The 16,919-nt window shown below is 43.6% G+C and overlaps 1 protein-coding gene across 1 annotated transcript in view; it reads left to right on the top strand.

The window, feature by feature from the left end:
* The window catches only part of MBD2 (methyl-CpG binding domain protein 2), a 65,552-nt gene that overhangs the window by 34,499 nt on the left and 14,134 nt on the right, over positions 1-16,919 (top strand). Inside the window, 1 exon segment of the mRNA XM_032213642.1 lies at positions 15,152-15,242. Coding sequence (XP_032069533.1) covers positions 15,152-15,242 — 91 coding nt within the window.

Consider the following 16,919-nt stretch of genomic DNA (forward strand, 5'->3'; position numbering starts at 1 on the left):
CAAATTTAATTAATTCTCCCAAATGAACATTATCACTTGGATTAACACATCTTCAAGTTTTAGCACCCAACAGGACAGGGCTAACAGAACCCTGAGCATTTATGATTACAGAGGTTTTGATAAAAAAATTGATTTGTGGCTACCATAAGCAGGAAGGAAGTGATATAATTTACCCTGGATTTTTAGAATGCAATTCAGTAAACTCTTTATTGAGATTAAAGGAAACGAGATTTACAAATACAGATGCTTAGTTTAAAAAAAAAAAAGATTGGCCAAAATGTACCCAAACATGAATCCAACCTGCTGGAAGTACAAAAAAAAAAAAAAAAAAAAAAAAAAAACAACCCACAAGGGACTTTCTATCATATGTGGTGGACCTGTCCAGAAACTCAAAAATATTGGATGAAAATTTGGAAATGGATACAACAAATTACAGAGGAACAAATAGAATACAAACCGGAACTCTTGCTGCTGGGAATTACTAAGGGGAAATATAGAAAGACAATTAAATACATGCTAATCCACCTGTTGACTACAGCTAGAATAATGTTTGCCCAATGTTGGAAACAAAGTAATATTCTCTCAGATGAATTAATGATTCAGAAAATTTTAGATTGTGCAGAAATGGACAAGTTAACATTAAGATTAAAGGATTAGATTTAGATTTAGATTTAGTTTATTTGTATGCCGCCCTTCTCCGGGAGGGACTCAGGGCGGCGAACAACTCAAAAGGGGGAAAAGGGGAACATAGAACACAATACAAATAGTTAAAATAGCCAAGAATCACACAACCACACAAGTCGAGCGGGGAGGGGAACTCATCAACCCCAGGCCTGCCAGCAAAGCCAGGTTTTGACGGCTTTTCGGAAGGCCTGGAGAGAGGTGAGGGTCCGAATCTCTGCGGGGAGTTTGTTCCAGAGGGCCGGAGCTGCCACAGAGAAGGCCCTTCCCCGGGTAGTAGCCAGGTGGCATTGGCTGGTAGACGGAACCCGGAGGAGGCCGACCCTATGTGATCTAATGGGTCTTTGGGAGGTAATTGGCAGGAGGCGGTCTCTGAAGTACCCAGGTCCAATACCATAAAGGGCTTTATAAGTTACGACTAGCACTTTGAAGCGTATCTGGAGACTGATCGGTAGCCAGTGCAGCTCGCGGAGGATAGGTGTAACGTGGATGTACTGAGGTGCACCTACAATCGCTCGCGCGGCTGCGTTCTGGATGAGTTGAAGTCTCCAAATACTTTTCAAGGGCTGCCCCATGTAGAGCGCATTGCAGTAGTCCAGTCTTGAGGTCACGAGGGCATGAGTGACTGTTGCGAGTGCCTCCCGGTTCAGGTAGGGACGCAACTGGTGCACCAGGCGAACCTGGGCAAATGCCCCACTGGTCACAGCCGACAAATGATGTTCTAAGGTCAGCTGTGGGTCCAGGAGGACTCCCAAGTTGCGAGCCCTGTCTGAGGGGCGTAAATTTTCACCCCCCAGCCTGAGTGATGGAATATTAACCAAATTCTTGGGAGGGAAACACAACAGCCACTCGGTCTTGTTTGGATTGAGCACAAGCTTGTTAACCCCCATCCAGACCCTGACAGCCTCCAGGCTGCACATCATGTCAACCGCTTCACTGAGTTGGCAAGGGGCGGACAAATACAACTGTGTATCGTCCGCGTATTGATGGTATTTTATCCCGTGCCGTCAAATGATCTCACTCAGTGGCTTCATGTAGATATTAAACAGGAGGGGGGATAGGACCGAACCCTGAGGAAACCCATATTTCAGGGGCCTAGGGGTCGACCTCTCCCCCCCAACCAACACCGACTGCGACCTGTCCGAGAGGTAGGAGGAGAACCACCGAAAAACGGTGCCTCCCACCCCCACCTCTCGTAACCGTCACAGAAGGATACCATGGTCGATGGTATCGAAGGCCGCTGAGAGGTCGAGAAGCACTAGGATGGAGGGATGACCTCCATCCCTGGCTCTCCAGAGATCATCGGTCAGTACGACCAAAGCAGTTTCTGTGCTGTAGCCAGGTCTGAATCCAGACTGAAAGGAGTCTAGATAATTGGCTTCATCCAAGGACCGCCGGAGTTGAGAGGCTACCACTTTCTCAACAACCTTCCCAATGAAGGGGAAGTTGGAGACTGGACGGTAGTTGTTCAAACTGGCTGGATCCAGCGATGGCTTCTTCAGGAGGGGTCTCACCACCGCTATCTTCAATGCCGGTGGGAAGAAGCCCTCCCAAAGAGAAGCATTCACCATCGCCTGGATCCAGCTCCGTGTCACCTCCTTGCTGTTCGCGACCAGCCAGGAGGGGCACGGGTCCAGTACACACGTGGCAGCACTCACTGCTCCGATGGCCTTGTCCACTTCATCAGGATAAAGAAGAGTCTGAACACTATGGAATTTGGGATAATTGGTATAAATGGTTGCATAACAGGAATAAAGTTAATTCAGTTGAGAAACAATAGAGAAATGTATAGAACTGTAGATGAATGTATATAAATATAGAAGCGATATAAGATTGATATATAGGTATGATGACATAATATTAGTGATGATTGTAAGACGTTATAGAGGGAAAAAACAATAAAAAATCTTTAAAATTAAAAAAAAATAGCAGTCTTTTTAACCATGCATTTAGTCTATGTGTCAGGGACAATAAGCCAGAAACTACAATTTGCTTTTGTCACACTAACCTGCCTTGGAATATTTAAACAGAAAATAGGCTTATTTGCTAGTTTGGAGGTAAATTATCAAATGAAATTGAATTAATTAAGCCTACCTGAACTTGAACAGTTACACAGAACTGGACCTTGGATTACTATCTGAATCAGTAAGAAGTACGGCTAGACCTCAGTTAATGACTTCCTGGTTTAGCAACCATCCACAGTTATGACGGTGACGAAAAAGTAATAATATGACCAATGTTCACCTTTATGATTTTCACAGGCCTGTAAAGCAAAAGAACTCTTGTGAGCATTGTCCCAAAGGTGCTTTTTAAAGAGGCAACTGGATTTTCTGAACAGAAAATCAGAGAGCTGAAGAAGCTTCTTGGATGAGAAGCGAAACATCTTCAAAGAAAAAAAAAAAAAGGCCAGTTGAATCTTGAAAAAGCACCTTTGGGACAACCATGACCTGGATGACTGAGAATCACCATAAACATTTCACTTAGCTGTTGCTTCACTTAATGACCTAGTTACTAGTCCCAATGGTCATCATTAAACGAGGACTATCTATATTCCAATGAAAAAATAATGAAACATTTAAGGAAAAAAAAACACTATAGAGTTTCCATGCAGGAGTAAATCCTGAGTCTGACTCCAGTGAGATTTTATTTTTGCCTAATGCTTGGCAACGAATTCCACACCTCCCGACTTCTACGCTTACAGAATTACAATTTGTGTCAGCTTCTGGAAAAGTTTTAAAGTCCACCTTTTAAGTGTTGAGGAAGACCAAGGTCTTCCAAATCAACAGTTACTCCTATTTCAGACACTTTGGAGACATGGACATTATTTTTTCCAGCCAGCGTTCGCTATGAAGTTATTTGATTTTCAGCCGATTCCTGGTAATTTACAATTCTATCCCTCCACCATCCGTTACCAGGATAAAAAGATATCCCTGAATTCACACATGCTGGGCATTTGAAAACTCTTTTATTTCCTTTTCTGCTCCATTCGTTTCTGAGGATATAACCAGCAGGCGAGGAAGGCAAAACATCTTTAGAACTAGTCTGTTTATCCTCTTGAGATCTGAAAGCACTCCAGCCCACTTGGGAAAGCCTATGTTTAAAGCCACAGAAAGAAGATGATTGCCTTTAAATACAGCTTTGAATAGAACTGCATAAACATGAATTCTATAATCGAGAGTAGGCAGCTGAATGTCAGCGCGACCCAATCTGCTCATTTTTAACTATAGCGTTTCTTCTTCAGTGGGCAGCGTTATCAAGCAGGTCTTAATTTTACAGGATGTCCTTTTTGATAATTGTTTGTTAGCAAAGGAGACCCCAAAAATTCTGATGTCACTGAAACCAATATTGAGGTAACAGGGTGAGATGGTGAAAATAGAGTGGAGGGCAGCGGTGGGATTCAAAAATGTTAGCAACCAGTTCTCTGTCTGGTTGCTGGGTGGGAGTGGCCTACTCAGCCTCATGCACCATGGCAGTGGGGGTGGCGTTTTCGCCCTCCCCAGACTACGGAGGATTTCCTTGTGCCAGGAGGGTGAAAACGGCCTCCCCCCCGAGCTCCGGAATCTGAAAACGGGCCTGTTTCCAGACTTCTGAAACCTCCTGGGGCCCTGTTTTCTGCTCTCCCAGAACCTCCGTGCGGGCCCTGCACTTACCTGGCATCCAGGTAAGAGCTGAGGTGGCACAGTGGTTAAATGCAGCACTGCAGGCTACTGCAGTTCTGCAGTTCGGCTGTTCAAATCTCACCGGCTCAGGGTTGACTCAGCCTTCCATCCTTCCGAGGTGGGTAAAATGAGGACCCGGATTGTTGTTGGGGGCAATATGCTGACTCTGTAAACCGCTTAGAGAGGGCTGAATGCCCTATGAAGCGGGATATAAGTCTAACTCCTATTGCTATTGCTATCCAAAACAGGCCGCGTGGAGACTCCTGGGAGGGGAGGGAGGGGTCAGCCAGTCTTTGCAACTACCGGTTCAACAAACCAGATTAAAATTAACATATCGTTCGCTTGAACTGGTCCGAAGCGGCTGAATCCCACCCCTTGATGGCGGGGAAAGAAACTTTTGTTTTCTTTTGTTTTTTTGTGAGTATAGCTTTCAGAGATGTGTGATGCTGCAAATGGAAAAGAGGTTGGCCCACCTCCACAAGGAAAAGATGAGGTGTGATAATGGAATGATGGCCCCTTTGAAATGTGCCAGATCTTACGATCCCATAGTAAGATGACATCTCCAGAATTTCTTAACTAGCAGGGCTGTTGTTTAGGATTTTAAAAGTTAAATTCTGGAGAGAACCACATTTGGGAAAAGTTGATTTGCAAAAAAAAAAAAAAAAAATCAGTAGTGAAGTACTGGGCCCTTCCCAAGAAAATGCAATTCAATAGTGAGATGAGTAAGATTTTACACTTAAGCAAGAAAAGCCAACTGCACAGGTATAGAATAGGTGGAACAGCAGAAACTGTGGGAGAGATCTAGGAGTCCTAGTGAATAAATACATACTGCATTTTCTGGAGTATAAAACGCACCCTTTTCCCTCAAAAAAGAGGCTGAAAATCTGGGTGCATCTTATACACTGAATACAGCATTTTTTACCTCCTGAAATCCCATCCCCTTCACCAAAATGGCCGGGCAGAGCCTGTAGGAGGCTTTCAAAGAGCTCCAGGGGCTGGGGAAGGCAGAAATGAGGGAAAATAGGCAATTTTTGCCCCCACCCCCCAGGACCACTCTATAAGCCCCCTAAAGGCTATACACGCACATTTCTTTTGACAAAAATGGGCCGTTTTTTGCTTGTTTTTGCCCCCCCCCCCCTTCCATGCCTTTTTAAAACAAAAAACTGGCTGTTTTTGGGAGGTCTGCAGAGTGCAAAAACATTTTTTTTAAAAAAAATTGCCTCTTCAAAACCTTGGTGTGTCTTGTACTCCGAAAAATACAGTAAGCTGAACAACATGAGCTGTATTTATCCAGGAACCCATAATGTAGAAACTGAATTAACCCACTGCTGGGTGCTTGCATAAATTTATGCAAACCTGCAAACCTAAAACTAAGGTTACCTTTAACATCGGTGTCTTTTGCAAATCAACTTTTTGAGTTTTTTATTCAACCCTGTTAAATATGTGGGGAGAATATCGTCCCTAATGAACCTTTCCCATCTATACTTACCCTTTTAAATGTGGCGAAAATGAAATAAACTTTTGCTATTGAATTTTTTTTTTTTTGCACTTACAGTCTTGTGAAAAAAGGAGTACATCCTTTTGGCTTTCACTTTGCAAGATAAATAATAACATGGTGTGATATGTCATGTTTTGTTGTTCATCTGAGCTTGTATTTACCTACTTTTAAGAATGGCAAAGGACTGGATGGTTTTTTACTATCTCCATTACATAGATTTACTATTTATATGATATGTAAAACAAAGAAGTCAAAGAGGGTGTACTTTCTTTTTTTCATGACTACCTTCGTAGAAAGTTTCTCTCTCTCTCTCCCTCCTCCCTCCCTCCCATGTTATTAAATGGTGTTTGTCTGTCTGTCTGTCTGTCTGTCTGTCTGTCTGTCTGTCTACCTACCTACCTACCTACCTACCTACCTACCTACCTATCATCTGTCTGTCTGTCTGTCTGTCTGTCTGTCTGTCTGTCTGTCTGTCTATCTATCTATCTATCTATCTATCTATCTATCTATCTATCTATCTATCTATCTATCTATCTATCTATCTATCTATCATATCCATCCATCCATCCATCCATCCATCCATCCTTTAGCTAACTAGCTATAATCTTTCTCTCTGTCTTTCTATCTCTCTGTCGCTTTCTCCCCGCCATCTTATGCGGGACACACATGTCCTGCACATATCCCACCCTTGCGCATGCGCAGCAGAGACCCAAAGACCAGCTGGCTGGTGGGAGGCATGCACGCATGTGCGGTGGAGCTAGGCTGGGGCAACAGCTGGTGTGCTCACAGAGAGGACTCTGCATGTCACCTATGGCAGGCGTGCCATAGTTTCACCATCACAGGTATAGGGTCTCCTGCTTGAGCAGGGAGTTGGACTAGAAGACCTCCAAGGTCCGTTCCAACTCTGCTATTCCATATTTCCAATTGCTTTTGCAATCTTGCCAACTGGCTTCCAACACGCAAAATTAATGGAGGAAGCCTGATTTGCTTAAAGACCACATGACTCCCTTAACAACTGCTGTGATTCACTTAACAAATGTTGCAAAAAGGTAGCACAATTGGGAATGATTCACTTAACAACCACCTTGCTTAACCACAGAAATTCTGGTCCCAATGGTGTCTGTAAGTCGAGAGGACTATCTGTATGAGTGTGGTGGAACAAAGATGGAGAAAAACTTATAGGTAGAGAATGCTGCAGGTTAAGCTAGGCTTGGCTGAATTCTCCCAACACCCTCAGGACTTTATATGCTTTGCCTTTTAAGAGCAAAGTTGTAGCATGAGTTTCTTCGCCTCTGGGATGAAAAACCTGTTCATTGGCTTTCTGTTCAGTCCTGATTCTGGGCAAGTGCTCCCAAGTTTTCCTCCTTGCAGAATTACTGATTTTTTTCCAGCTCCCCTAATTTCTGTGAGAAAGAGATGATTTAAATAGCTCCTTTGCAGACTACATGCTTTGTCTGCTGAAAGTTTAGGAGCTTTTTCACAGCGTATCCCCCAGTAAAGACCAAACAGAAAAGTCTGTGTGACATATATTTTTTTCAACCTATGGTCTTCCAGATATGTAGGACTTTCAATATTTCATAGATAGATAGATTGATTGATTGTTTGATTGATTGAGTCATTCATTCATTCATTCATTGATGTTAGCTAGTGATGAGAATGGAAGTTTAGTAGATTTGGAAAGAACCAGATTGGGCAAGAAGACCAAGGAAGACTGGTGTGTTGTGGCCCACCAGTGGCCAGTGGAGTTGGTAGCAGAATCGGATAGGAGGAGGTTGGGGAGGAAGATGGGCCAGTCCTGGAGGCTGGGGAAGGCTCGGACGAGGGCTCTGCGTCGGAGGCAGAGATGGGGCCAAGGCCGCCTGGCAGTTCTCAGCTGCCTTCGGAGCTAGACAGCAGTGAGTCAGAGGAACAGCTGGAGCCTGTACCCAGTGTGCGCATGCGCAGAGCTGCCAGAAGAAAAGAACAGCTAAGAAATCAGGGTCAACTTGGGAGTAAAGTCACAGGTGGAAGGTGATTGGCCTCTCCCATAGGAAATAAAAGAGGAGCAAAAGGGGAGTGGGCTTTTCCAGGAAACAATTTGTTCATTCGGCTGTTAGATTCATTTCAGGAGTGTGAATATCTGTCCGTGAATCTCAGAGACTCTGTGCCAAGTGTTTCCTTGCACAGCACCTCATTTGGAAAATATTTACGTGGCAGCTTTCCAAGATAGATAAGGTCTGTTGTCATAAATATTACTTATTCACATGCGTTTAATAAAAGAGTTTTTTTCAGGACCAGGATTCTGTCTCGTGCTTTTTGGAGAAGCCTAGGTCAGAACATAGTGGCAGGCAAGATGAAATCACAGAAATAGGAAACCCATCCTACTAGCTCTCAATACTAGGATCCAAATGAAAGTATTTTTTGTAATGCTTGCCTAGCTTCTCATAACGGTGGAAGATTCCTACCGCCCTCAATTACTGTATTTTTGCGAGTATAAGATGCACCAGAGTATTAGACTCACCAAGATTTTGAAGAGGCAAATTTTTAAAAAAAGGTTTTGCATTCTGCAGACCTCCCAAAAATGGGGCTGTTTTTTGTTTTAAAAAAGGGCATGAATAGCCTTTAGGAGGCTTATAGAATGCTCCTGGAGGCTGGGGAACAAAAATGAGCAAAAACAGCCCGTTTTTTGCTCATTTCTTCCCTCCCCAGCCTCCAGGAGCACTCTGGAAACTTCTTAAAGGCTATGCATGGCCATTTTTGCAAAGGGGACGGGGTTACAGGAGGCCAAAAATGCTGCATTCACTGTATAAAATGCACCCAGATTTTCAGCCTCTTTTTTGAGGGAAAAAGGCGCGTCTTATTTGTGCATGACTACTGGAAGGACGTATTCTTCAGCATTCAGCCAGAATCCCCTCTACTGTCATTTACATAGGATCCCAACCTGCGTGAACAAACAATTCAACCTGCTATAAGGTCACTTCAGGCATTCCCATTTAAGCAACTGATCTTGCTAGCCAACTAACTTGTGCAACCAAATAAGTCATTTGTTTTCCCGCTCTTCCAGCTGGCACCATTTCTATTTTTTATTTTTTATTGGAATAGCAAACAATTGAACTTTAAGACAAAGGAAAACCGGCAACAAAATAATTAAGTTGTGCTAAATGTGTAAATAGTGAGTGAAGCTTCGTGACCCAAGCGGTTTGTATCATGATTGACTTAAAATTGATGTTAATTGGACAATGAAGTATTAATGATTTGCACAGGGAGCATTGCAGGCAAGCAATTACATTAACATACAAATCTCATCCGTCACATTATCAATCCAGGCGTGCCCTTCGGGGATCACATAACATTTGACATAATTGTATCCTAAATTGATTTAAAACTAACAAATGAGAGCATTTTATAAAGTCCTTCCAGTAATCATGCAAATGGCAAATGAAAATACTAGTATCGCTTGTGTTCCTGCTTCAGCTAAACGCAATGGGATTAGAAACGTATTGTCCTTTTCCTAATGAGCAATTAATGTAGGCTGAATAATTACGAGGGCTGCATATAGTTCAAAACAATTTGGAAGAAGGTCTCGCGTGAATATAGAGCTTCGGCTGTTCCTTAAAGTTTGCCTATTTTTTCCCCCTGGCTTTTAAGCAAACTTAGAACAAATGTGTAGCTGTTTCAAGCACTGTGTAATCAGTTCCTTAATGCAGCCACAATTTTTCCCCCAAGCTTATGTAGGGATAGTCCTCGGCATACAACAGTTCTCTTAGCGACTGTTTGGAGTTGCAACGGCACTGAAAAAAGTGACTTACGACCAGGGTTGGGCTTCAAAAATTTCAGCAACGGGTTCTCTGCTCGGTTTCGGGGTAGGCGTGGCCATGGTGGGCATGGCCTTGTTGGCCTCCTGCAACACAGTGGTTGGGGGGTATTTTTGCCTTCCCCAGGCTCCGGAGGCTTTCTTTGATCCTCCGGGAGTGTGAAAACTACCTCCACCAGGCTCTGGAGGCTTTCTGGGAGGCCTGTTCCTTCCCCTCCTTGAGCCTCCGTGTGGGCCCTGCACTTCGCATCCAAAACGGGTCACGTGGAGACTCCGGGGTGGGGAGGGGTGGGGAGGAGGGGAGGGAAGGGGTGGGCATGGCCAGCCAGGGGTGGGATTTGAAGGTTCTCTGAACCAGCCATAACATTAGCTATGGGTTCTCCCAAACCCAAACGAACCTGTAGCAGCCCACTCCTGCTTATGGCCATTTTTTCATAGTTATGACTCTTGCAGCATCCCCATGGTCACTTCATTTGCATTTGGATGCTTGGCAATGGATTCACATTTATGATGGTTGAAGTGGTCCCAGGGTCCCGTGATCCCCTTTTGCGACCTTCTGACAAGAAAAGTCAAGAGGGAAACCAGATTCCCTTAACAACCGTGTTACCTATTTAACAACTGTTAAATGATTCACTTAACAAACATGGCAGAAAAATCGTAAAATGAGGCAAAACTCACTTAACACATTTATCACTCAGCAACATACATTTAGTTGTGGTCGTAAGTTGAGGGCTACCTGTAGTTAGCTGAAAAAGGAAGCTACTTTAATGAACAACACAGTTACTTATAAGTCCTTGACTTATAACAGCGCTTGGGATCAGAATTTCCATTGATAAGCAAGGCAGTTGTTAAGTGAGTTCTACCAGATTTTTTTTCAACCTTTTTTTTGAGGGGGGGCATGGTTGTTAAGCAAATCACTGCAGTTGTTAAGCAAATCGTGCTTCCCCCATTGACCTTGCTTGTTGGAAGGTGGTGAGGAAATGATAAACACATGATCCAGTGGTGGGATCCTGCTGGTTAAACAACCGGTTCGGTGATCGTGTACTTCATGCGCGAGTGCTCTGTGTGTGCCCGCACCTGATGCGCATTGTGTGCTTGTGCAGTTTTAACAAAACTTAACCTTCCACGTTACTTCTGGGGAGTAACACAGCTGAGAAACAGCAATCTGCTCTGCCGCGCAAATCAGCTAAGAGGATATAGGTAAGTAAAACGCAGGTGTGGGCGGGGCCCACCTGATTGTCGAGCTACCGGTTCACCCAAACCGGTGTGAACCGGCTGTATCCCACACCTGACATAACCCCAGGACACTGCAACCATTGTAAATATGAGCTGGTTGCCAAGCACCTGAAATTTTGATTATGTGACTGAGGACATGATCACAGTTGTGGACGCAAATACTGGTTGTCAATGCCGTAACAATGTTGTTAGTTGTTGATTGTCTGCAGAGGAATGCTGAATTTGTACATAGTTCAAAGATTTTCATTTGAGACTAGAGTGGGGCGCAGAGTATCAAAAGTGGCTAAAGAAAGCTAATGCAACCCTTGGTTGTATAAACAAGGGCATAGAATCAAAATCACATGAAGTATTAGAATCTCTTTATAAAGCCTTAGTAAGACCACACCTGGAATCCTGCATCCCGTTTTGGTTACCACATTACAGAAAAGATGTTGAGACTTTGGGAAAAGTGCAGAAAAGTGCAACTAAAGTGATTAAAGGCCCGGAGACTAAAACATATGAAGAATAGTTGGAGGAATTGGGTATGGCTAGTCTAGAGAAAAGAAGAACTAGGGGTGACATGATAGCAGCGCAGGGACGGAGTGTATGGGGGTGGGAGTGGTCGCGTGTGCATTGCATTATGGGTGTGCTCTCGCACGCAGTGTTACACGTGCACACGTTTTCTGCACATGACAATAAAAAGGTTAGCCATCACTGTGCTAAGACATTGAAAAGCAATAGGTTATCAGGTTAAGATCTCACTGCTATGAATGATCTGGGGCAGATTTGTTCTGCATCACAGTTTGGCTGGATTCATGCAGCAGACGTAGCTTCTTTAAGCATGGTTTATAGAGATATGCCTATGTTCCTACAATGCATTAAACCCAAACTAAAGAACTAGACTGAGAGTTTATGAACCGGAGACAAATTTTTTGTGTGTCCAATCACACTTGGCCAATAAAGCTCTTCTCTTCTCTTCTCTTCTCTTCTCTTCTCTTCTCTTCTCTTCTCTTCTCTTCTCTTCCCATTCCCATTCCCATTCCCATTCCCATTCCCATTCCCATTCCCATTCCCATTCCCTATTCTATTCCATTCCATTCCATCCCATCCCATCCCATCCCATCCCAACCCAACCCAACCCAACCCAACCCAACCCAACCCAACCCATCCCATCCCATCCCATCCCATCCCAATCCAATCCAATCCAACCCACTCTTTAAAGAAAGTCCACAGTGCTTTAGGATAGGGATGTCCATCACTGGAAGGGGAATTCTGGGAGTTGAAGTCCACAAGTCACAAAGTTGCTGAGGCTTTAGGCCATCCAACCCAGATTCTCATCCAACTGTCATCTCTCACCGGACTTCAATCCCCATCGGGCTTATCAAGCATTGCTCTGACAACCCCGTTGCAGAGTTTTAAACCCCCCTGGGACCCCACTCTGTAGGGCATGAAGTTCATATTTGCGTTATTAGCCTAATGATTTGCATTGACTGGAGGTGACAGCTAAATGTCAAATTTGCAGCAGGAAGGAAGGGCTGTGTGTGTGTGTGTGTGTGTGTGTGTGTGTTGGGTAGGTTAACCCTTTATTTCCCATGCTCGGTTCTAAGCGCCTCCTTTGAAGCTGCTATTTGAGGGGGTGGAAATGTCGACGGACGCAGTGAGATTTTAATTTTTTTTGGCCATGCAAATAGCAGTGTCGGTAATGACCTTTGAAGGTGGGTTTTTTTATTTTTGCTGCCTCCCACACGGGTTGCGGTTCCATTCTTAGCCAGGCCTGTCTGGGCTGCTAATGCTTGCGGTTTTTCCAACCACCTTTTAAAAAATCCCTAAATGTGCATTTATCATTGCATCTCGCTTTTGCGCTATGCAGGCTGCTTTGAAAAGGATGCCTGCTAGCTTGAGTGTGGAAAAGGGAGCGGAAAGTAACAACGGAGGATGATTAATTATGACAGATAGGGAGAGAGAGAGAGAAAAAAAAAGGATTGTTTAAATAATGAATTGCCCGGCTGAGCATTCCCTTGATTTCTTTGTCTGCCTCCCCAAATGGGAATGTTAATGCTTTTTTTCTGGAATAAAGTAAAGGTAAAGGTTCCCCTCGGACATATGTGCTAGTCCTTCCCAACTCTAGGGGGCATCTCCATTTCAAAGCCGAAGAGCCAGCGCTGTCCAAAGTCGTCTCTGTAGTCATGTGGCCAGCATGATTAAATGCCGAATGCACACAGAACACTGTTACCTTCCCACCAAAGGTGGTCCCTATTTTTCCTACTTGCATTTTTACATGCTTTTGAAATGCCAAGTTGGCAGAAACTCGGACGAGTAATGGGAGCTCACTCCATTACGCGGCACTAGGGATTTGAACTGCTGACCTTTCTGATTGAAACGCTCAGCGTCTTAGCCACTGAGCCACCGTGTCCCATTTTTCTGGAATACCATGGAAAAATGGGAACTTTTTAGATGGTTGGGTGGTGTTTGTAGAGGTCTCCTTTCAACCTGTGCACGAGACAGCAATTTGTAGTATTTTTATATATAGGTGGTCCTCAACCTGCAACTATTCATTCAGGGACCGAACTTAACAATGATATTGAAAAAAATCTGACTTATTATCGGTCCTCATCCTTATGACCATCACAGCATTCATTAAACATGAAACTCAGCCAACTACTACTACTATTTCTATTTCTATTTCTATTTCTATTTCTATTTCTACTTCTACTTTTACTACTACTACTACTACTACTACTACTACTACTACTCTACTACTACTACTACTACTACTTCTTCTTCTTCTTCTTCTTCTTCTTCTTCTTCTTCTTATTATTATTATTATTATTATTATATACTTTATTCATTAAACATGAAACTCAGCCAACTGAACATTCATGCTAATGGTTTGCCAGAATCCTAGGTATCAACCAAGTACCTTCTTAAAATATAAGATGATGATGATGATGATGATGATGATGATTGTTATTGTTATTATTATTTTATTCATTAAACAAGAAACTCAGTCAACTGCACATTCAAAAATGCATCACAAATACCATTGACTTATTATTATTAATAATATTATTTAGTAAATTTATTTATTCATTTCTTATTATAATATCGGTCACAGTGCAACCATCCTGGCATTATCTCCACCCTACATATTAAAGTGTATAACCAAAACTATACAAATATTATCATACATTGTCTTATGATGAATTACTAATTATACATATAAATATATTCTAGTCAATATACTCATTTGTGTTTACATATATTACGTACATTGCATTACTTTCCATATTCACAAATCTGAATTACTTTTTGTTCCAACTTCCACCTCTCATTTCCAACAAAATCTATCCCATATATCGTTTTATTCTGATCCTCCTTTGTTTTTAATTTCTAGTGTCAACTTGTCCATTTCTGCACATAGAAATATTTTATTTATTAATTCCCTCTCTGACGGTACACCCTGACTTTTCCATTGTTGGGCATATACCATTCTTACTTACTACCACATGTGGTGGACATGTAAAAAAGTGATTTTTGGGGGGCAAAATGTCCAGATGTGGCTGGAAGAAATGACCGGACAAAGGTTAGAACTCAAACCAGAGTTATTCCTCTTAGTTATTCCATAACAGAAGACTATAGTAAGGGGTCAATGTATCTAATATTACATATTGTAACAGCGGAGGGGTCAAATTATTGACCCACCTCTTGGCGGTAGCATCGAGAGCCCCTCCCCAGTAGGAGCCAGCTGCCGGCCCACTTCTCGCATGTGTCACCCCTGGCCTCAATTTTGCCATTAGTGCCTTCTGGAAAGCCCTCTGCAGCTGATAACAGAACTCCGGATTGATCCGGGGTCTTAATTAGGGCAAATTTGGGGGGTAGGGCTTAATTTGAGCATATGCATTCAAAAACGCGATACAGCTTCTTGTTGGGGTGGGTCTTATTTTAGGGGACACATGGTAGGAATGCATCCCTGCAATCAAGGTGATTGTCATTTGTGATTGTCCCCGCCGGCTTCTGACAAAGTCAATGGGGAAGCCGGCAGGCAAAGTTGCAAGCCGTGATCATGTGATGTCTCCCTTAATGTTCCCAATCAGCTTGCTTAACGACTGTGGCAAAAAAAAAGAACCATAAAAAGAGATGTGGTCACATGACACTTCACTTATCAATCAAGTCACTTTCAGATTTTTCTGATCCCTATCCTGGTTTTAAGCCAAAGGGCTACTTGTATGGCTGTGTGCATATATATTAAGGAATAATTACGGTGTCCATTAATCATAGTTGTTGTTTTTTAAAAATCTTTTTTAGCTTTTCTGGGAGAAGAGGCTTCAAGGCTTAAGTGCGTCAGATGTCAGTGAGCAAATCATTAAATCCATGGAGCTTCCTAAAGGCCTTCAAGGTAATGTTGAGGTTTTAATGGATCCAGTGGTGAAATCTACATTTTTTTTACTATCAGTTCTGTGGGCATGGCTTGGTGGGGGGGTCTGTGACTGTGTAGTCATGTAACTGGGGGATCAAAAGACAGAATCTCACTTTAACAATATCCTACTGGAGCAGGGTTGGACTAGATGACCTCCCGGTCCCTTCCAGCTTTGGATTATCCTCTGAAGCTGCTTCTAGTGCCAGGTTTGTAGTCCTACCTCTCTCTCCTTTTCCCCTCCTTCCCTCCCTCCCTTTCTTTTTCTTTCTTTCTCCCTTATTTCTCTCTCTCTCTCTCTCTCTCTCTCTCTCTCTCTCTCTCTCTCTCTGTTTCTGTCTGTCTCTCTCTCTCTTTTTCTTTTCTTCTTTCTTTCTTTCTTTCTTTCTTTCTTCTTTCTTTTCTTTCTTTCTTTCTTTCTTTCTTTCTTTCTTTCTTTCTTCTTTCTTTCTTTCTTTCTTTCTCATAACCTCCCCCCCCCTTTGCATTTTTGGCTGTGCGATCGTTGGAACTTTTTAAAAAACCTTTTAAAAATATTTTTTACTACCAGTTCTGTGAACCAGTAGCATTTTTTACTACCGGTTCGGGCGAACCAGCCCGAACTGGTAGCATTTCACCCCTGATAGATCCCTTTGAGCGGATGGATTTAGTGGTAATCCATGAACTGAAGTGCAGGAAGTCGGTTTACGCATCCCAGCCGGGAAATGCTGGGAGTTGAAGTTGCTGAATTTGAAAAACACTGTTCTAAAAGACTGCAGGGAGTCCTCAATCTACAACAGTCCATTTAGTGACCGCTCGCAGTTACAACACCTCTGAAAAAAGTGACTTATGACCATTTTTCACACTTATGACCATTGCAGCATCCCCGTGGTCACATGATGAAAATCCAGACGCTTGGCAATTGGGTCACATTTGTGACGGTTGCAGCGAGTGTCCCGGGAGCAGTGATCCACCTTTTAGGCCCTTCTGGCAAGCATCCCCAATGGTCATGTGATTTACATGTGAATGCTAGATATCTGACTCACATTTATGAATTGAATTGAATTGAATTTATTATATTTCTATGCCGCCCTATTCCCAGAAGGGACTCAGGGCGGCTCACAACCAAGTCAGTGGGGTGAGGGGATACAAATAGGAAAAAAAGGGACATGGACAAAACAATACCACAATTTAAAAACAATCAACAGCCACACCATTCGAGTGGGGACAAGAACTCATCAGCCCCAGGCCTGTCGGAACAGCCAGGTTTTAAGGGCTTTGCGGAAAGCCTGGAGGGTGGTGAGGGTCCGAATCTCCACGGGGAGCTCGTTCCAAAGGGCTGGAGCAGCCACAGAGAAGGCCCTCCTCCGGGTGGTCGCCAGTCGGCATTGGCCAGTGGATGGAATTCGGAGGAGGCCTAATCTGTGGGATCTAATCGGTCTGTTGGAGGTAATTGGCAGCAGGCGGTCTCTCAAGTACCTAGGTCCAATACCATGAAGGGCAGGGATGGGTTTCTCGCCCCGTTCCAACCGGTTCGGTTGGAACAGGGCCGGCGGCGTCCTCGTGCACGTGCGTGGTGCACGCATGTGTACTAGCGTCTGCGCGACACTCCAGCTGCTCCTGGACGATCGCGCAGGCGCTGTATGCGTCCTGCGCATGCGTGGAAGCGCAGAACTCGTC

The sequence above is a fragment of the Thamnophis elegans genome, chromosome 3 (assembly GCF_009769535.1).
Source record: "Thamnophis elegans isolate rThaEle1 chromosome 3, rThaEle1.pri, whole genome shotgun sequence".
Taxonomy (NCBI): Eukaryota; Metazoa; Chordata; class Lepidosauria; order Squamata; family Colubridae; genus Thamnophis; species Thamnophis elegans.